This window comes from Ochotona curzoniae, unplaced genomic scaffold (assembly GCF_017591425.1).
Source record: "Ochotona curzoniae isolate NIBS_2020 unplaced genomic scaffold, NIBS_Ocur_1.0 contig_883, whole genome shotgun sequence".
Classification (NCBI taxonomy): Eukaryota; Metazoa; Chordata; class Mammalia; order Lagomorpha; family Ochotonidae; genus Ochotona; species Ochotona curzoniae.
Window position 1 is genome coordinate 36,023,855 of NW_024466599.1, and position 20,653 is coordinate 36,044,507.

A 20,653-nucleotide genomic window follows, 5' to 3' on the forward strand; every position below is an offset into this window, starting at 1 on the left:
GGGCCTTCCTCTCATTCCCAGGCCTCCAGAGAGCAGAGCTTCCTCCTCTTGAGGCCTCGTGGAACATTGGAGAACAGTACCCCCACCCCATGCCAGGGCCCTGCTCTCTCACATGGCCTTTCCCATGGGATTCTCCTTGCAGCTTGTATGGCCTGTGTCTGGTCCCGTCCATGGCACCCAGGCCTATAACCCAAGCAGAAGGAAAGGAGGTGGGTGGATGGGACAGGGTCAGAGGAAATGATGAAAGATTTCACCACCTCCCTTGCCATGCTCACTAGAGAAGTCACATCCAGGCTAGGAGTCTTTGTGGCCATCTCATCCTGTGGCTGTTGGTGGGCTGGAGTGAGCGGGGGGAGGGAGGCTGTGGGAAGTGTGGTGCTTCCTCAGTAGATAACCACTGCTGGGGTCTCCAGAAAGAAGGGGGATCAAGTATATGTGTGGGAATGTAGAGGGACTAATGGGGCAGTCGGGGGAAGGGGTTGATTGAGGGTATCCCTGTACCAAATGTGCCCTGAATACCCAAAGGAAATTCAAGTGGTGGTGGCATTTGGGATGCCTCACCCCATAACAGCATGCCTGGGTCCCAGCCCTGGCTCCTCTGCTGCTGATTCCAGCTTCTTGCCATTTTGGGAGCAATGAGTGATGGTCAAATGCTTGGGTCTGTGTTATGCAGGAGACCCAACTCAATCCCAGGCTCCTTGTAGACATTTGGGGAATGAACCAGTAGGTGAAAGTCTCTTCTCTCTCTCTCTCTCTCTCTCTCTCTCTCTCTCTCTCTCTCTCTTCCTTTCAAATAAAGTAAAAATATGTTGATCAGTATGTAAAAGAAAAGTGACTAAGTCCAGTTCCCTGCTTCTGCTTGTCTGTGGGGCCGTCTCATAGAGAGCCTGTGGTTTTTTTTTTTAATTTTAAAAAAAGATTTATTTATTTTAAAGGCAGAGAGAAAGAGAGAGTGAGAGAGAGAATGAGAGAGAGAGATCCTCCATTTGCTGATTCACTCCCCAAATAGCCACAATGGTCAGAGCTGCACTGACCTGAAGCCATGATCCAGGAGCTTTTTCTGGGGTCTCCTCTGTGAGTGCAGGAGTCCAAGGACTTGAGCCATCCTCTGCTACTTCTTTCTCAGGTTGTAAGCAGAGAGCTGGATCAGAAGTAGAGCAGTCAGGACTAGAACCGGTACTCATAAGGGTTGGTGGCTCTGCAGGCAGAGGATTAGCCTATTATGCTATGACACCAACTCCAAAGCTTGTGTTTTATCAACTTCCATATTGTCTGCCTCCACTAGATCTTGTGACAGGTGGCAAGTGGCCATGCCTTACATTCACAACTGGAGGGTGGGTGGCAGGTCCTCAGGCTGTCTTGGCACCTAGGGAATCTTGAACCTGCCCTTTCCCTTCCTTTGATCACCCACTTGTATGCTGCCTCAGCCCACCTCCTGGCTTTCTCAACCCCAGACCCCTGGATTGTGGACAGAATCTCAGATGTGAAGACCGATGCCCAGCTGCTGCAAGGCCGTGTGAACATCACCTCGCTAGGCTCTCAAGTGCAGCAGCACAGCATCGGCGGCTGGCATCAGGGCTCACGTGGTGAATGCCAGCCTGGGCTGAGTATATTCTTAGATCCTGATGCTGAACACCAGTATGGAGAGGGCCAGCACAGAGATCCATGCCTTGACACCAAATTGGGAAGAAGTCCACGAGTAAAACAACCAAATCCTAGAGTTGGAAGGGGATTTGGATATAGTCAGTGCTTTAAATGCCACAATCCTCTGCAGAGCGATTTGGAGAACATGGTCAGGTTGCTCAAGCGACATGGTAAGTGACTCAGGAAGCAGCCCTGCAAGGTGACAGGGGCTTCACGGGACCTTCCCTGGTTCAGCCATGTGCCCACTGGGCTGGGGAGGTGGGAGCAGGAGGAGTTCAGCAGGCAGGGACTGGAAAGTTAAGAAGAGCGGGATTAGCACCAGGCATGGAGGGGAACTGCTGGGGGAGGGGCCAGAGTCCACCATGGGTTCCCATAGCCAGGTGTATTAGAGGTTCTGGTCTGTCCTGGCCCGGACTCTTCCTTTCCCATTCTGCCCCTGACCTGAGAACCAGGGCCTGTGCCACTGCTGTGGCCAAGGAATTGCTTCTCCTTCAGGGCACAGACTGTGCTCCAATTTCTCTTACCCTCTCCTCTTCAGTGCCAGAGGCTATGTCCTAGGCAGACTTTGAGGGTTCAAGATAGTGTCCCCAGATTTCTGGGAGCCCCAGACTCCAGAGCCCAGCCTCATTTGTTGCTCACTCAAGCACCCTGCTAGCCAGTCCCCCCAAGAACATAGGAAGCCCAGTGCTCAGCCCAGCCCCTTGCTCTGCAGATGAATTCTCAGGGTTGAAAGTACTACAAGGGGAATTTCTACTACTTTTCCCACACTCACAAAGGCCTAGTACAGTGCCTGGCAGTTCTGAATATCCAGGGATTCACACTTGACCTCTGTGACGTCTGAGAACGAGCAGGTGGGAAGGGAAGGTGTCCCCAGCTGTCTCAGGATGAGCAAGATTATGCTGTGGCACCGGAAGTCCGCAAACAGAAATAACCTAACAACAGAAGGAAGAATTATTTCTCATGTGTGCCACTTGTGTGTAACAAGGGCTTCCGGAGCTGGGTGGGGCAGATTCTCCCACTGTGGCTATTCAAGGACCTAGGAGGCAAGGGACTTGGTTGTCACATGTTCCTGTGGTTGCTGGGACAGGGGAAGTGTTCAAGGCAAGTCGTGTGCTCATGCTACACGCCTTTGCCTGGCAGGACGCACAGCCCCTGGGTTCCTATTCACAGCTGGATGAGGACACCCCAGGTGCACAGAAAGATTCTGTCAGCAGCAGAAATGAGCCATTTTCCACCCAAAAGGGAGCTGGGGAAGTGGAGCAGGTTGGAGCCTGGGCTCCAAAGGAGACTCTAGAGCCCCAGCCTGCCTTCTGAATCGTCCTAGAATCTTGGGAGACTCACTGAACGTCACTGGGCCTTAGCCTTTTAACAGACCATTCCTGCTTAGGCAGGGTACCTGTTGGAGAGAAGAAAGAAAGAGGGCCTGACGTGGTGGCCTACTGGCTAAAGACCTTACCTTGCACATGCTGGGATCCTACATGGGTGCCAGTTCTAATCTCTGTGGCCTCACTTCCCATCCAGCTCCCTGCCTGTAGCCTGGGAGAGCAGTCGAGGACAACCCAAAGTTACTCCTGTGTGGGAGAGCCAGAAAAGGCTTCTGGCTTTGGTTCATCTCAGCTCTGGTCTTTGCAGCTGCTTGGGGAGTGATTCAGCAAACGGAAGATCTTCCTCTCTGTCTTTCCTCCTCTCTGTGTATCTGACTTTCCAATAAAAATAAATAAATCTTAAAAAAAAAAAAAAAAAAGAGGAGAGGGTACAAGGGACTCAGCATGGGGTCTGGCTAAGACTGTCATTCTCCATTCTCCAGACTGTCCCCTAGGGGTCACTGCTCTGTAGTGTAGCCGATTCACCTAGTTCCCTGGCACCTGCTTGCTGAGGCGCAGGAAAGTTGCAGCCCTGACCAGGCAAGGACAAATCAGAACTTGGAAGACGGGCTTGGGGCTGGGGGCTGTGGTTAAGGGCTGGAAGTAGCTTGAGAAAGACCAGTGTTTGCAATGCCTCTGGGGACAGCTGAAGGACACCTAGACACAGGCCTGCTAACTCTGGGTGGTGTCTCCCTTCCAGAAGTTTCTATACAAGATGGTGGGCAGACTTGTAGCAGAAAGCAAGGGGTCCTGGAACTGGGAAGATGGCACTCTCTTCAACGACATCTGGAGTGTGAGGTGAGTCAGCAGAGCCCTCCGTCCCAGCCTGACTTCCCCCAGTGGAACAGGTGCTTGCAGGTGGTGGGGAAGAGGTGTATGCTCAGGGAGCCTATCTTCAGTCTAGGTGTTGGTGAGGGCTGGAGAGCAGTGGTCTGGCTGGACCTTGACTGGGGTCAGGGTGGAGGTTTGTAAGGTTGAGGTCTTAGCAATGCCTTCCCTCTTAGACTCAGGTGTAAAAAATGGGCCATGCCATTAGCTAGGCCCTAAGCCAGCAAGAAGGGGCATGTGTCTTTGTTAGAAAGAAGCTCTTAGCTTTTCTGCCTTATACTTCGGTATTTCTGTGCTTTTCTGCTGGGTAGGTTCTGGATTCCAGATGAGCACAACATGGGGAAGAGTGAGCAGTGTGTCAGCATCAAGGTGCCCCACTGCGGTCCTGGAAGGACGCCTCTTGCGACGAAAGTCTGTGTTTCATCTGTAAGCAGCCCTTATGCCAGCAGAACCTTGGCAGATTTGCACCCCACCAATTTGCAGAAATGCCTCTCTCTTCCCCAGACTCCAGGATGCCCTGGTTGGCATCCCGCCAAACCCACAGGGGAAGCTGGAATGCTGAGAACTTGGGGTCGGGTGGGGAGGAAAGGAAGAGCAAACCTGTAGTTCCCATGGCCCTGGTGAAGTAGGCAGGACCTGCAGTCTGGGGCCGTGCTCAGGCACTCTCATCTTTGCATGAAAGCTGAGTCGTACTGGGACTGATCCCAGCCACTTCCACTGCTGCTTGGGAGTGTTGCTGGCAGAGAGTGGGCTGTACTTGGTGACCTTGGCCCTGACATGCTGCTATGAGCCTCTCCATCTGAATCCTTCAAAAGCTGAACTTTTTCTTCCCTGGGGATGCACTAATCTGGCTCAGGGCTGGTGACAAGGACACGAGTTTCCAGCGGTGCTGGGCCAGCCCTTGCACCTCTCCCCACCACTCACTCAATGAACTCTGTTGCCTGCCTTCCACCCATTCTCCCTGGCCCAGCCCCTCTTCCTTGCCAGTTTGGGCACGCCACGCCTTTGCCTCCACATTTCCTGTGGCCCATGCAAGGCAGCATCGTTTTGATACCTTCTAGAATTCACTCCAGTCCTTCTTTAGGATAAAATGCTGCCTAGGCCAAGCCTCTTTGTGTGCTTTCTCATTTCATTCGCACTCACAGGTGAATGCATGGGGGAAGGCAGTGCAGTTTCCTAGACATGAAGTTCTGGGGCATCCTCAGGAAGCAGGTGGAGGGTCGGAGTTGACAAGGAGGAGGGAAGGGTGGGCCTTGGAAATGCCACAGCATAAGAACAGCTTAAGTTGGGCTCTAGAAGAGCAAGATCCAGAAGGCCATTGTCATGAATGATTCTCCCTCTCGGGCAGGCCCTGGGCAACCCCCCAGCCATGTCCATCCTTGGTAATAAGTCCAAATCGCACGTTCAGGAGCTGAGCCAGGGCTCTAAGGAGGGACCCCTGCAACAGAAAGGGAGCAGAGAGAAACAGGGGTAGGCCCTGCCCAGCACCCCAGGGCAGAGGGCACTCTCCTTCCATATCTGAGATGGGCAGTGCCCCATTGTAAGTCCCCAGGGCCCAGCAGTGAGGGCTCAGGTAGGCTTGTTCTGTAAGGCCTGAAATATCATGTGCTACAACCACATCTCTGAAGCTCCTGGGCCACAAAGATGTAACATGAGTTCCCTTCTCTCCCCAGATCCATCCAGCTATTCCTTCCCAACTCGATCCTGGCTGCTCTTTGCTCAGTTTTAAATGTCACAGGTTTCATCTCCCTGGCAGCCTGGGAAGCTACTCCAGCAGCTACTGGCCACCTTGTCCTCTTCTTCTTTTTTTTTTTTTTTAAAGATTTATTTATTTTTGTTACATAATCAGATATATACAGAGAGGAGAGATCTTCTGTCTGATGATTCACTCCCCAAATGACTGCAACAGCCGGTGCTGTGCTGATCCAAAGCCAGGAGCCAGGAACTTCCTCCAGGTCTACCATGTGAGTACAGGGTTCCAAGGCTTTAGGCTGTCCTCGACTGCTTTCCCAGGCCACAAGCAGGGAGCTGGATGGGAAGTGGAGCTGCCGGGAATAAAACCGGCACCCATATGGGATCCCGGCATATTCAATGTGAGGACTTTAGCTGCTAGGCCATGCTGCCGGACCCTACCTTGTCCTATTCTTACCATAGTACCTGCTTCCCGAGGCTGACCCTGTGTTGCTCAGCCTTGCTTGGGCCTCCTGCAGGGGCTGAGTGTCTATAACATCTGTCTGTTCCTGTAGGTCATATGTTTGGCCATGATGCTCCCTCACCCACAGAGCTGACAGGTGACCAGAACAAGGCTAGTGAGAAAGGGACTCCTCTTGGTGCTGGTGTGAAAGAGCCATGACTTGGGAAAAGCAGATCATTTCTCTGGGAGAAAAATCCCAGCCAGGGAATGCCGAGGGTTTGAGGCAGCTAAGAGGGAAAACAAGGGATCAGGGTTGTGGCTGGGCGAGTTAAGCTGCCTCTTATAACACTGGCATCCTGTATGGGAGAACCAATTTGAGTTCTAGCTTCTCCACTTTCCATCCAGTTTCTGGCTGATGTGTCTGGGAAGTCAGCAGAAGATGGCCCAACTGCCTGAACCCCTGCCACCCATGTGGGAGACCTGGATTCCTGGTTTCCATGTGACCCAACCCTAGTTATTGTGATCATGTGAGGAGTGAACCAGTAGATGAGTAATCTCTGTCTTTATCTCCCACTCTGCCTTTCAAATACATGAATAAATCTTAAATAATAAAAGACAGGAGACCAAGTGAAGCTGAGCTGGATGTCCTGAGTTAGAGAAACGCTGAGGGGTTGCCCTGGTGTGCCTGTACACACTAGCACAGTGGTGAGGCTGACAGGAGGTGACATCCATGAGGGCTGTGGCCAGCAGGGAGAGGTGAGGTGTGCAGGGGGAGGGCAGCAGGGGCACAGACTGCTGGGTTCCCAGGGCTGCCTCTGCACCCCTGTGTCTTCCTGCCCTTCCTGGGTTGCTGTGCACTCCGGTCCTCTGATAAGCCTTGCCCTCAGCCATTGCTTCTTCCTGAAATGGATAGCGCTAATGGCTAAAGTTCTTGCCTTGCATGAGTCAGGATCCCAAATGGGCCCTGGTTTGTGTCCTGGTGGCCCTGCTTCCCATCCATCTCCTTGCTAGTGGCCTGGGAAAGCAGTTGAGGACAACCCAAGCCTTGGAACCCTGTACCTGTGTGGGAGACCTAGAAGAAGCTCCAGGCTCCTGGCTTTGGATCAGCTCAGCTCCAGCAGTTGTGGCCGCTTGGGGAATGAATCAGTGGATGGAAAATCTTCCTCTCTGTCTTTCCTCCTCTTTGTATATCTAACTTTCCAATAAAAATAAATAAATCTTTTAAAAAAAAAAGAAATGAAAAGCACCTAAGTCAGTGAGGATGTTTTTAGCTGGAGCTTGTATCCTATCCTGCAGCCAGTGAGCCCAGCAGGCCCTCACAAGTGGTAGTAGTGTTGCTGTGTTGTCCTGTGTTGGCCTACCCTTCCCATAGGCAGAGCCAACTTCCCAGTTGGCCACTGCACCCTGTGTCTGCTGGCAGTAGGCCATGCAGGACATGTCTCCCCATCCTCAGTGCCTTAGACTTGTCTCCCTGAGGGGTGGGCAAGACGCTCTTGTGGTGGCTCCTCAGGTCATACACTCCACAGTGTTTCTGCTGGGATCCTGGGGATCTTCCCATGGTCCACTGTGGAACTGGGAGTCAGGGACAGGTGAGAAGGCTGTTGCGTTGTTATATGTTCTGACGTGCATGCTAACAGAGCTTGACCTGCTCTTGCTCCAAGTGGCAATAAGATACACTTGAGAAGTTACACATACATTTTCAGATATGAAAAAGGAACAGACCTGAGTCACCTGCACTGACCGATATGAACTATTGTGTACACTGAAAATCTCGTTAAATTTTTTTTCCTCTTTTGTGCTCTAGCTATCTGTCTGATCTTTCTCTGTCATTGTATATGCTTTGCTTTGTTTGCTTTTATCGTCCCAGTACTTTGGAGTGTTAGCTATTCCCTGGTGTGTGTTTGTCTAAATTGCTGGTTGTCCAGCACTTGCTCTGTCCTTTACAAAGCAGCCTGGGAGAGCAGCACCATCCTAATGTCACCAGCTGGTCAGGGTAGGGCCCTGGACTCTGGGGTGCCGTGGGCTCCCTTGCAGATTGCACCCAGCCAGGACCCCAGCCAGCAGGCAGAGCAGCCTCATTGGGACCTTGCTGAGGCCTTCAGTTCTCTCTCTTTTCCTTCTGCCTCTCCCACTGCAGGCCCCCCCAACTCTCCCCTCCTCTCCAACCAATTTCTCTATTTCTTAAAATCACTTTTTTTGAATCATTAAACTTTAAAATGAATGACTTTATTTTAAGGGAAAACCACCTATATTATTTAATGATAGCTGGTATATTTCTTTCTCTGAAAAGTAATGCTTCTTTCTTTCTTTCTTTTTTTAAAGATTGTTTATTTGAAAGAACAGCACAGGGAGACAGAGAGATAGACAGATCATCCATCTGCTAGGTTGCTTCCCAGATGGTGGCAACAGCTAGGGATAGGAGCTTCTCCCAGGTCTCCCACCACACATGTGCAGGGGCCCAAAGACATGGGCCATCCTCTACTGCTTTCTCATGCCATTAGCAGGCAAGTGGATTAGAAGTGAAGTAACTGGAGCCCGGCGGCATGGCCTAGTGGCTAAAGTCCTCACCTTGAATATGCCGGGAACCCATATGGGCGCTGGTTCTAATCCTGGCAGCTCCGCTTCCTATCCAGCTCCCTGCTTGTGGCCTGGGAAAGCAGTCGAGGACAGCTCAAAGCTTTGAGACTCTACACCCATGTGGGAGACCCAGAAGAGGTTCCAGGTTCCTAGCTTTGGATCGGTGCAGCACCAGCTGTTGCAGTCACTTGGGGAGTGAATCATTGGACGGAAGATCTTCCTCTCTGTCTCTCCTCTCTGTATATCTGACTTTGTAATAAAAATAAATAAATCTTAAAAAAAAAAAGAAGTAGCTGGGACCTGAACCAGTGCCCATATGCTGGTGCTGCAGGTGGAAGCTTAACCTGTTATTCCGCAGTGCCCCCCTCTACTTTCCAGCCCACACTCCACCACCACCCCCTGCAAAATGCTTTTTGTTGTTCTGTGGGACCCCAAAGTGAGGCCTTTCTGAGAGAGCAGCAGGTAAACCGTGCCTTGAATAATGAGAAGGCTTTAGACACTTAGCAGGGTCACAGGACGGAAATGAGGAAAGAAAGGGGGAACAGAAAATGCAAAGAAAGAACACAGCATGTGGACCAAAGCGGGGTGAGGCAGCTCATGCTAGGACCCCAAAGTCACATGGAAACTGAATTTTATTTAAAGGGCAAGAGGAAGCCATTTGGGCACGTGAGTGACTGCTATTTGGGTTTCCCGCAACCCAGATCTCTGCAGCCTGCACTGGGACAGTTCCAGCTGTGCAGTGGTTCTGTAATCACTGGAGGAAGTGCCAGGGAACAGAGAAAGCTCTGGAACGTTCTTCTCTGCTTTAGGGGAGATGTAGCAGCTGGGGCTGGGGGGCAGGGGGAGGGGCCAGGAAGGGAAGCGGGGGAGGCCTGCTGCAGCTAGCCAGGGAGACTCTGCTCCTTGGCTGACCCTGTCTCCTCCCTGCCAGCTGAGCAAGGGATCCCAGGGTTCTGCTTTGCAAACTCTACCACTCTCTGGAAGGAACTGATTCCCCCAGGGGTACCTGCGCAGCCCTTCCTGTATATGGGGAATTGAAACTGAAACAGGCTCTTCTGCTCTGTGGATTCCTGGTATCTGACAGGCATTGGGGATGGGTGAAGAGAGGGCAGCTCCTGCAGCTCCCATCCAAACTGGAGGAGAAGGGCTTGCTGGGGATTCAGGCAGAACAGGTGGCTGGGCCAGAAATAGCACCTTCAGACTAAGGACAGCTTCCGATAGTCAGGAGGTAAAAGGCCAGCAGATGGCAGCTTTGTGCCCTATACTCCGTATGTCTCCCCTGACCAGCTTAATACACACACACACACACACACACACACACACACACACACACACACACACACAGGCATATGCATGCATGTATACCTACATAGCATTCCGAGCCAGGTGCAGGTACATGCTTGCTCCCCTCTCTACATCAACTGCAGATCACATCACATCACAGCTGCACTCCTGGCCCATCTCAGAGGGAGGTTTCTCCACCATTGGAGCTGGTCAACAGCCATTGAAGTTAGTACCCAGGAACTCAGGGAAGGGTAACTCTTGTGAAAAAGATGTTGGTAGAGCTGGCATTGTGGTACAGTGAGTAAAGGCACCTCCTGCAATGTTAGCATCCCATATCAGAGCACCAGTTTATGATCCGGTTGTGCCACTTCTGACCCAGCTGTCTGATAACACACCTGGGAAAGCAGCACAAGATGGCCCAAGCGCCTTGACACCCATGTGGGAGAGACTTGGTGAAATTCCTCGTTCCTGGCTTCTATATGGCCCGGCTCCAATCTTCATGGCCATTTGGGGAGCGAACCAGCAGGGGGGAGATTCTCTCTTTCTTTCTCCCTTCCTCTATCCCTCCTTCTCTCTGTCTTTCTTCCTCCCACCCCCATTTCTGCTCTGTGTGTGCACATGTGTGTGCCTTTTCTTCCATTATACCTCTCAAATAAATTAAGAACATCAACCTTTAAAAGAGAGAAAGATGATTTTAAAAAAGAAAAGAAAAAGCCATGAGAATGGGGCATAGGAACCGAGGGTGAAATTAGGGAGAAAACCCCAACACAATGCAGATGGAATAAGACATTGGCAAGGTTGTGACTGACGGCTGTCAGGGTTGCTCTGATGGGTACTGACAGCTAATGTATATTCAACTTTTTATTTGTTAGCAGTTGAGGACGGCCCAAAGCTTTGGGACCCTGCACCTGCGTGGGAGACCCGGAAGAGGCTCCTGGCTTCGGATCGGCATAGCATCGACCATTGTGCTCACTTGGGGAGTGAATCATCGGACGGAAGATCTTCCTCTCTGTCTCTCCTCTCTGTATATCTGCCTTTCCAATGAAAAAATAATAAAAATAAATCTTAAAAAAAAACCCTTTTTATTCATTGTGTTCAGCCTGATCCATTTCAGTGAGACTGTGGCCGTCTGAAGTAATGGGGAGAGAGAAGTCAAGGATCAAGAACTGCCTAAGTCCCCAGATCTGGCTTTGGACACTCAGGCTGAGTTCAGCTAGTTGAACATCAGGAGATGTCAGGCTCGTTTCAGGGCACTTCCCACAAACACCATCCTTCTTGTTCTGCCAATGAAGGCCCTGGAGCAGCAGGACTTCCTCCTGGAAGTTGTGGCTCTTGGTTCTCATGAGAGAGCAGCAGCTGGGCACCAGGTTTGTACATATTTCCTCTGAGTTAGTCCTGAGAGCCTCATCAGCTGGAGGGGTGGGCATGAGTCCTCTCAGCTAAAGGTGCAATCTTGGTCAGGTTGGGCACTGCCTGGTATATTGGGACACCACTTCTGACCCAACTGGGTACCCAACAATGCCATTTTGTATGGATGGCAACTCCCCCAAAGCAGATGGCCCTGGTTGACAGCTGTGTTTTCCAGGATCACCCCACCTCGGGTGAACACTTCAACCTGGCAGACTGCAATCTTGGGGAGCTTCATGACACCCCTGCAGTTCCCACATTGATTGGCACTAGACACTAGACTTACCCTTCAGGCTCGCTGGAAAAGATACAGTCAGATGAAGAGGCCATAGAAAGGTTCATCAGGGACTTAAAAATTCTTGCACAAAAATAAGGTCATCTTCTAGTTCCATTTTATGTATGCTTTTGAAGTACTTTTGCATATATATATGATTTATTTATTTATTTGAAAGGCAGAATAACAGAGAGAGAGAGAGAGAATGAGAATATCTTCTGCATGCTAGTCCATTCCTCAAATGCCCATAATAGCCAGGACTGGTCCAGGCTGAAGGCAGAAGCCAGGAACTTTATCCTGGTCTCCCACCTGGATGCAGGGGTTCTGAGCAGTTGAATCATCTTCTACTGCTTTCCTAAGCCATTAGCAGGGATCTGGATGGGAAGTGGATTAGCCGGGATTGGTGCTCACATGGGATACTGATGTTGCAGGTGGTGGCTTGACCTGTTGGACTATCGCGTGGGCCCCGGCTGTTGCTTCTTTTACTTCAGAGAGACTGAGGCTGGGATTCAGGGTCAACTACAGGTACACGGATGTTTTCTTTGCAAACTAGAGGTCCACATTGCAGTCCCAGCACACAGAACAGGTGAGTGACTCAGACTGGCAAGGGGCGAGCACGGCTGAGGTTGAGATGCTGATGGACACAGACAAGGAGCTGTTCAGAAGAGGAAGAGGGTGGGACTGTGTGCAGATCGGTGCCTTGGACGGAGCCCTGAGGGGAGGAGCCAATCTAGGGTGAATTTATGCATAATCAGCAGGGGGCAGGCAGAGCTGCAAGGGTGCTGGGGACCCCTGTCTGCTGCATATAAAAACCGGGTCTCTCAGCTCTGTGTTCATTCCTGCCTGTCCCACAGGTCAACCCTTTGGAGCCAGAGGCTGGGAGCAGTGTCGGAGGATGAAGGCCACAGCAATGAGCAGTGACACCGTCCATTTCTGCACAGAGGAACAGTGTGTCTTCCTTCAGCCCCAAGGTGAGGAGGCTGGACCCGACCCTACCCAGCCAGGGACTACCAGCCTGCTTCCCACCCCCGCCCTCACCAGCCTGCTGCCATTTCTGAGCCTGGATGGCCAGAACTTACCCTCTCCCAGCCTAAGAGGTAAGGGCAGGAGGTGAGAGGGGCAAAGGACAGACACCTAAGCACAGTCCTGTGAGAGCTCCCCAGACCCTGTCCCTCAGAGATGGCTACCTGACAAGGAAAAGAGGGTGAACTCTGAATTCCAATGAGCTTGATTTGGCTTTCTTTTATTTCACTTAATGGAAAGGCAGGGTTACAGAAGAGGGAGAGAAAGAGATCTTCCATCTGTTGGTTTATGCTTCCAACAGCTGTCAAGGCCAGTGCTTTATCAGACTAAAGCCAGGAGCCTGGGGCTCCATTCAGGTCTCCTATGTGGGTATAAGGGCCCAAGTACTTGGGCCATTTTCTGCTGCTTTCCCAGGCTTATTATCAGGGAACTAGATGCAGAGGAGCTGGGATGTGAACGAACTGTAATAGGGAATATCAGTATTGTAAACAGTGGCTTAACCCACTGTCCTATGATGCTGGACCCAGATAGACCTGGTTTTGAATCTCAGCTCTGTAACCTGATGAGGCTGCAGGGTCTTGGAGCTGGTCTCTCTCTCTGCACCTTGGGTGGGTTTCTCAGTGCACCCTTCATTTCTGCTCACAGTCCCCAACACGAACAGGCAAGCCAGGGAGAACATTCTGGACCTAGAAGAGGAGGCTCTGGGACTAACCTGTGTTAGCATGGACAGGGGAGCAGCAGGGCCACTCCAAAGCCCGTGACTTTTGCCCACAGGATTCATGAGCAAGACTGACTGTAGGTCTGCAGGCTCAGTCCTCCCACTCTTCCTCTCTCCCCTTCTTCCTCTCTCTTGCCCTCCCTCTCATCTTTCCTCCTTTCATTCAAGCCACACATTTGCTGTCCTTCCCTCTGAGCCCTATTCCATGCCCTATGCACCTGTGAAACTCCTGCAGGTGCTGAGGGCCCCCGATTGGATTGTACCACCGTGTATGCAGAGCTGTCTCCCTGCAATCAGTTCAAGTACCCTATCTTCCCTCTCTGTAACCCACGTGTGACAAGTGTGGCAGCTGTTCTCATAACCCTAGCTTGGACCTGGAGATGGAGACTGAGTCAGTGGGGCTGACGCCGGCTGGCCCACCCAGCACCTTCTCAAATCCAGGGCCCTGGCTTCTCTCCTGCAGGGGCAGACTCCACACCTGAAGCTCCTGCTGCCCTAAGGAGGCTGAGGTTTGTCCAGGCCACCATTGTGCTCTTGGCCATGATCATAGTCTCCTATCTGGTGGCTGTCTTTGTGATGGGTAAGTCCCCAGCTGACCTGAGCCCTCTGAGTATCTCCCTTTTGCACAGAGGCCCAGCGGCCCCAGATGCACTTTCTCTGAGTCTCTCTCTTCCCAGAGGGGCCCATCCATTCCTGGTCCCAGGCCCAAACCATACAGATAGGCTGCTGTCCTCAGGGGAGTCTCCCAAGAACTGGGGTTCATAATGAATATTCAGAGAGGGTCCTAGTACTTACTCCATCCTTCTGAAACCCTTATGGGACCCAGGGCAGCCTGCTCTCCCAGACTTGGGTTTGGTGTTGCACTGACTCAGGAAATGGATTTCTCAGCTCTGCAGTCCCAAGGACCTGCGCCCGAGGCCCAAAGGCTTCAAGCCATGCTTCTGGGAGACAATGCAACTGGGCAGTCACCTGTGGATCCCAATAGTGAGTAGCCATGGCAGGGGTGGGAGGCATGGGATGGAGGAGCTGGGAGGGAGTGGGAGCATTCAACTGTTCAGACCCTAGGTTGAGCCTCTCCCTGGTGGGTGCTACTGTCCCAGTCGTAAAAAATAATCTTTCCAGAAACAGTAACTGCATTGGCAGTTTGAGGTGAAATTGTGTGTGTGTGTGTGTGTGTGTGTGTGTGTGTGTGTGTGTGTGGCTAATGAAAGTATTTAACGGTCAGTTTCATCCAGATTCACTTTTTGAGTATTTGGTAAAGTTTAGTTCTTTAAGCTATAACCTCTGATACATCCCAAATGGCAGTACCTCATTATTTACTTAGCTTTTGTACCTACATGTTTCAGGGGAAAATACTATTGTAAATTGTAGGAAGTAAACACGTAACTATTATATGCAAATCTATTGGCAGCATCACCTGGAGAAAAACTTAAAAAAAAAGATTTATGCTATATTTATTGGAAAGGCAGATTTACAGAGAGAAGGGGAGACAGAAAGATCTTCCATCTGCTGGTTCACTCTCCAAGTGGCTGCAATAGCTGGGGCTTTACCCATCTGAAGCCAGGAGCCAGGAGCCTCCTCTGGGTCTCCCATGTGGGTGCAGGGTCTCAAGGCTTTGGGCCATTCTCTACTATTTTCTCAGGCCATAAAAAGTTGCTGGATGGGAAATGGAATAACCTGGATACAACCCAGGGGCTATGTGGGATCTCGGCGTATTCAAGGAAAGGATTTAGCCACTGAGACATTGCAAGGCCCACTTAAGAAAGACTATTCACCACAAAATTGAGCTGTCTTGAGGTAGAGTGGCACGCAGGATAGTGCACACATTTAAAGCATATGGGCTGCTCAGTTTTAACATATGTGAATGTGGTGACTGTCACTATATCAGATTAATAAACATTCATCATCCTGCACTCCCAAAAGTTGACCTGTGGCTTTGTAGTGCCCACATCCTCCCTGTTCCCCTAACCTCCCAGCATCTGTGGATTTGCCACTGTAACTATAGGTCAGTCATCTTTTTCTAAAGTTTTAAACTGGCCCATTCCCAGACCTAGTGGCAGTGATGGGACACTCAGGGCTGTGTCTGCATGGTTGCCCAGCACACTCTGGCTAACCCAGACAGGGCTGCCTTTCCCACTTCTTCCCTCCAGATTATTCCCACACTGACAATATCAAAGAGGTTCAAGAGGTGATCCAGATGTTTAAAAGCCACGTGGAGAATTCCAGCCCCTGGGGAAGGGAGATCCAGATGTTGATGTGCCGAGTGGATAACATCAGTTCTCAGCTCCAGGTGCTCAGTGGCCACCTGGAAAACGCCAGTGCTGACATGCAGAGTGTTCGGGATGCACTCCAGGCTGCCAGCACCTGGAGTTCGCAGACCCAGACCTCACTCCAAGGCAGCCTGGACAGTGTCACTGCTGAGCTCCAGGTCCTGAGAGGCCGTATGGGAGGTGCTGGCAGCGAGATCCTCTTGTTGAAAGAAGACCTGGAAAATCATACCACCCAGACAGATGCTCAGTTCCAGCTGCTTAAGGCAAAACTGGAAGATGTCAACAGCTACACTTCCCAGATCCAGGCGTTCGGAGATCAGCTGAACAAAGCCAGCAGAGAGATTGAGACTTTAAGACAAGGAATGGCGGACACTGAGGTGCTGAGTTCCCAGGCCCGAGTGTTGGAGAATGACCTGAAGCAGGCCGTCTCAGAGCAGCAGCGTCGCCTGGAGACTGCCCTGGCTTCCCAGGAGCAGCTGCACAAGACGCAAGGTGAGTGGAGTGGGGAGAGGCCCTGCTAGGGAGGGTCAGTCTCATGGCAGGATGATTTTCTGTCCCTTCAGCCTCTGCTCACCCCCCTTCAGGTAAACTCTCACTTACCACAGCCCTAGGCCTTGAGCAGCCTTCACCTGCTCCAGTCCAGGGCCTCATGCAGCTCTTATCATGCACCAACAATCATCCACTTACTGGTTCCATTCCTATATGACTGTAAGGGGCAGGGCTGGGCCAAGACGTAGCCAGGAGCTCCCACGTGGATGGCAAGGGCCCAAGCTCTTGGGCTACCTTCTGTTGCTTTCTCATTATCAGGGAGCTGGATAGGAAGTGGAGCAGCTGGCATTTGAGCCTGATGACACAAGTAGTGGCTTAACTTACTGTGTTACCCAATATCAGCCCCTGCAGGGGCTGCAGAATACTGATGGTTCTCGAGCTGGTGCTGTAGTGGAGCAAGTTAATCCTTCACCTGCAGTGCCAGGGAGAGCACGAAAGCACATCCAAGGACTCACTGGAGGCAGGAGCACACTGTGGGGGAGAGGCCTTTCGTCTTTTCTTTCCTGGAGCCTCTTAACTGGGTCCCACAGGCCTCCACTGTCCCAGCTTTCCTATGGGCTGTGTTCTGGCACCACAGACCTTGGTGAAAGCACACATGAATAAGGAGTCCCCATGGACCCATGGCAAACAGCTGTGGGACAGAGAAAGCTGGGGGAGCTGAGAAGATTGGGGCAAGTGCGCACAGATGGAGCTATTAGAATGCATTCAGGTATCACCTACAGTTACTTGGCTTAGTTCTTCTAGAAGGATCTGACTGTGTGACCTACAGCAAAGAGTTCATGATGGAAAGAATGAAAATAACTTGCCTACTGCTGTTTGGAGCTCCCATTTAAAATCTGGACCCAGGCTCCCATCAGCTGGTCTCACACACACATCCGCACTGTTTAGGATCGATCCATTTCAATTCAAGTCTGTAAATACAGACACCAATGCCATTCAGCATAATTTTAGAACAGAGGGGCTGAACCTTCTGTACCGAGGGCTGCAAATGATTGCATTTAAGTCAACATATTGGCTACCTGATCACCAGTTGCTGGCTGAGTTAGCCCCTACAATGTTGGTGACACGTTGAGAGCTAGTCTGAATAAGCCCAGGTGTAATCTACTATGAAGAACCTACTGTGTAGTGTGTTTTATTTTCTAATGTGTGAAAATAAAGAAAATTAAAGGGAACAAATAGAATTTGGCAAGCAAAGCAGGTGAGGATGACGTCACCTGGGCATCCATACCTGGGCATGGGATGCTGCAGTAGGTGGAGATGGAGTCAGAACTAGGTGAGGCTAGGAGGTGGCTGCACAGTCTCCAGGGCGAAGAGCAGGAATGGGATGGCAGGTTGGAGGTGAGCATTGTCAGGTGGGAGCCATGAGCTGGGAGAGAGCAGATGGGTCAGGGGCAGAGAGCAGGTGCCTGGAAAGGGTCTGGTAGCCAAGCTGAGTTGCCTGGAAACAGTCAGTGTTGGGGAGCTACTTCCTGGGGTACCAGGTAGGGGACAGCTGAGTGGCCTCCAGACTTTGCTCCCAGGGCTCCCCAGACTTGTGACTCTCTGCAGTCAGCTCCTCTCCTTCCCCATCTTGGCCACAGCTCGAGTTCTACGTGCGTACATGGAAGGCTGGAAGTTCTACAGAGGCAACTTGTATTACTTCTCTGAGGACAAGAAATCCTGGCACCAGGCTGAGCAGTTCTGTGTGTCCCAGGGAACCCACCTGGCTTCGGTGACCTCTGGGGAGGAGCAGGTGAGAGTTGCATATAGCCCTGGCCTGGGACAGGTGAGGGCTGCATGCGGCTCTGGGCTGGGGCAGGTGAATGCTGTACGTGGCCCTGGGCTACAGCAGGTGAGAGCTGCACACAGACCTGGGCTGGTGTGTATGAGGGCTGTGTGAGACCCCGGGCTTGGGGGAGTTGTCGTGTGATGTGGAACTTGTGAACTTTGACCTCCTTCCCCAGTGGGTGTGGCAAAGGTGCCCTCTCCCCAGGTCTTCTCTGTGAGGGTCACCTTACACTGGAGGCAGAAGGCCTGATAGCATCCTGCTTCCCCTTTACCGTGTCCTGGGTGAACAAGGGAGACCCCAGAGCCAACAGATGTCAGCCGAGGGGAGGGAGGAGGATCTGGCGCCAGAGATCTGCTCTTATAGTGGTCCTCCACCGCCCTGCTTTTCACCAGGGCTGCCTTCCCAGTCCAGAGGTCACAGGCAGGTCTGGAGCAGGAGTCCCAGACTTTCTTAAAAGGCTAGGCACATGCATGTCTGAATCTGGGGACCCACAAGGGCAATGTTGCCCAGATGGCTCATCTGCCATGGTCCTTGTTGGAACTGGCCAGGGTGATGCCAGCACCACAGTGGGCTGGGTCAGTTCAGCCTACACAGCTGCCCACTCCTCAAGGCTCTCCCTTGTGTTGTAGGCCTGACAAAGGACACGCTGACTAGGAAAACACATCTTATCAGGCTATAGCCTGGTGTCTGTCCCATGTCAGGACTGTTTGTCCCTTGGAGCTAATCAACCTGGGAGAAGCTGGACTTCCCTGATGAGGCTAGACTCCCACCTTGGGTCCTGGGAAGGGCTTGGCAGGTGCAGGAAGCAGGCCTGACTCTGCAGAGAAGTGGCCTTGTTGCTCCTGGGACCCCAGGATTGCAGGGGACAGCTAGGAGAACCAGTCTCTCCCACTCTCCACCTCCCCACCCCCTGCGGCAAAGCACAACACGGATCTGTCTGTGCAGGCGTTCCTGACACAGGTCACAAGCAGCCGTTTCCACTGGATTGGCCTCACTGATGGCGGCACGGAGGGGTCCTGGCGCTGGACAGATGGGACGCCGTTCAGCAGCACCCAGAGCCAACGGTGAGGCTAGCGCCCTGTGGCCCTGCCCTGGTGTGCCTGAGTCCTGTGTGTGTATCCCACCCTGCTGGTGGGTGTGGCTGCTGAGTGAATGGTAGGTGTGGATACACAGGTCTGGTTGGGGTTCTCCCCTAAGACCCCTCTGCAGAGGGGCTGGCAAGTATCTTGCAAGAGGGGTCTTCCTATGGTTGTGTTTCCCACTTTTTTTTATCAGGCCTGGCCCCAAGGTACCCCTTCTCTTTTAGAAGCCAGTGTAGCTTCATAGACCCTGCTCTTTCCCTATCCTTGGACCCTCAGCAACTGAGGCAAGCCCAGCAGGGCCACCTGCAGGGCCCCAGCCCTGTCCCTGTCCTGGGTTCCCTGGAAGATAACAGACCTGTGTCCCAGCATGGGAGGGAGATGCTGCCTTTGTCTAACAAAATGAAGCCGTGTTGTTCCCAGACTGTGGGACGCGAAGCAGCCGGACAACTGGCGACACAGCAATGGGCATTATGAAGACTGCGTCCACATCCAGAAGAAGTGGAATGATATGGACTGTGATACCTCCTATCACTGGGTGTGCAAGATGCCCACAGGCCTGGGGGCGGCCTGAGGGCAGGCACAGCTGAAGGGGCACTCCAATGGCCGGCATGACCTCCATGACCTCCTAGGAGCTTCCAGACTCAATTTGGTCTCTGTGGCCTTCTATGGGCCTTTTGGTTTTCTGGCTTTGTCCTGTTGTTTAAACCCTCCCCTGTGTCTCTCGTGGGACCTAGTGGGATCAGTGACTGCTGCAGGGGAGAGCCTTCCAGTGCCCCTGTGTCCCCTGGTTCAGCATAGGCCTGCCAGATGGCAGGCCCGTAATAAAGGCTGTCTGAGTGAGTGTGGGTGTTGGCTCCTTGTCCTGGGACAGCTTCTCCTTCCCTTGGTCTCTGTCTTACAGACATGTTTGCTTGAAAGGCAGAGAGAGTTTGTTTATTATTTTACTTGAAAGACTGAGTTATAGACAGGGAGAGATCCTCTAACTGCTGGTTCACTCCCCAAGTGAACACAATAGGCAGGGCTGGGCCAGGCTGGAGCTAGGAGTCAGGAACTGCATCCAGGTCTCCCCTGTGGGTGACAGGGGCCCAGACCACCTGCTTGCTGCGCTCTCAGGTTTATTAGCAGGGATCTAGACTGGATGTGGAGTAGCTGTGACACAAACCAGCACTCTGATTGATAAAGGATATGGGCATTGCAAGCTGCAGCTTAACCTGCTCTACCACAGCATGGGCCCAGACTCCTCAATGTCCCTTGTGTCTCAATACATTTTTAAAAAATAATTATTTTATTTTTATTGAAATAGCAGATTTACAGAGAGAAGGAAAGACAGAAAGAAAGGTGTTGCTTCCGCTGGTTTACTCCCCAAATGGTTACAATGGCCAGAGCTGAGAAGATTTGAAGCCAGGAGCCCAGAGCCTCTTTCGGGTTTCCTATGCAGGTGCAGGGTCCCAAGGGTTTGAGCCATCCTCTACTGTTTTCCTAGGCCACAAACAGAGAGCTGGATGAGAAGTGGAATAGCTAGGACACAAACCAGCACCCATATGGGCAGAGTTACAGAGATTACAGAGGTAGATTGAAGAGAGAGAGTGAGCATTTCCATTCACTGATTGATTCTCCAAATGGCTACAGCAGCCAGAGCTGGGCCAGCCTGAACACATGAGCCAGGAGTTTCTTCCGGGTCTCCCACAAGAGAGCAGGGTTTGGGCCAAGAACTTACACCATATTCTGCTG

The 20,653-nt window shown here is 51.9% G+C and overlaps 1 protein-coding gene across 1 annotated transcript; it reads left to right on the forward strand.

Annotated features, from left to right (window-relative positions):
- The first annotated feature begins 1,789 nt into the window (after positions 1 to 1,789).
- CLEC4F (C-type lectin domain family 4 member F) lies at positions 1,790 to 19,672 on the forward strand. The gene is made up of 8 exons (XM_040992753.1): positions 1,790 to 1,814; positions 12,367 to 12,483; positions 13,717 to 13,833; positions 14,142 to 14,237; positions 15,404 to 16,015; positions 17,653 to 17,804; positions 18,786 to 18,904; positions 19,343 to 19,672. The coding sequence occupies exons 1-8, from the start codon at positions 1,790 to 1,792 to the stop codon at positions 19,491 to 19,493; spliced, it is 1,389 nt and encodes a 462-aa protein (XP_040848687.1). The 3' UTR covers positions 19,494 to 19,672.
- The last annotated feature ends 981 nt before the right edge of the window (positions 19,673 to 20,653 follow it).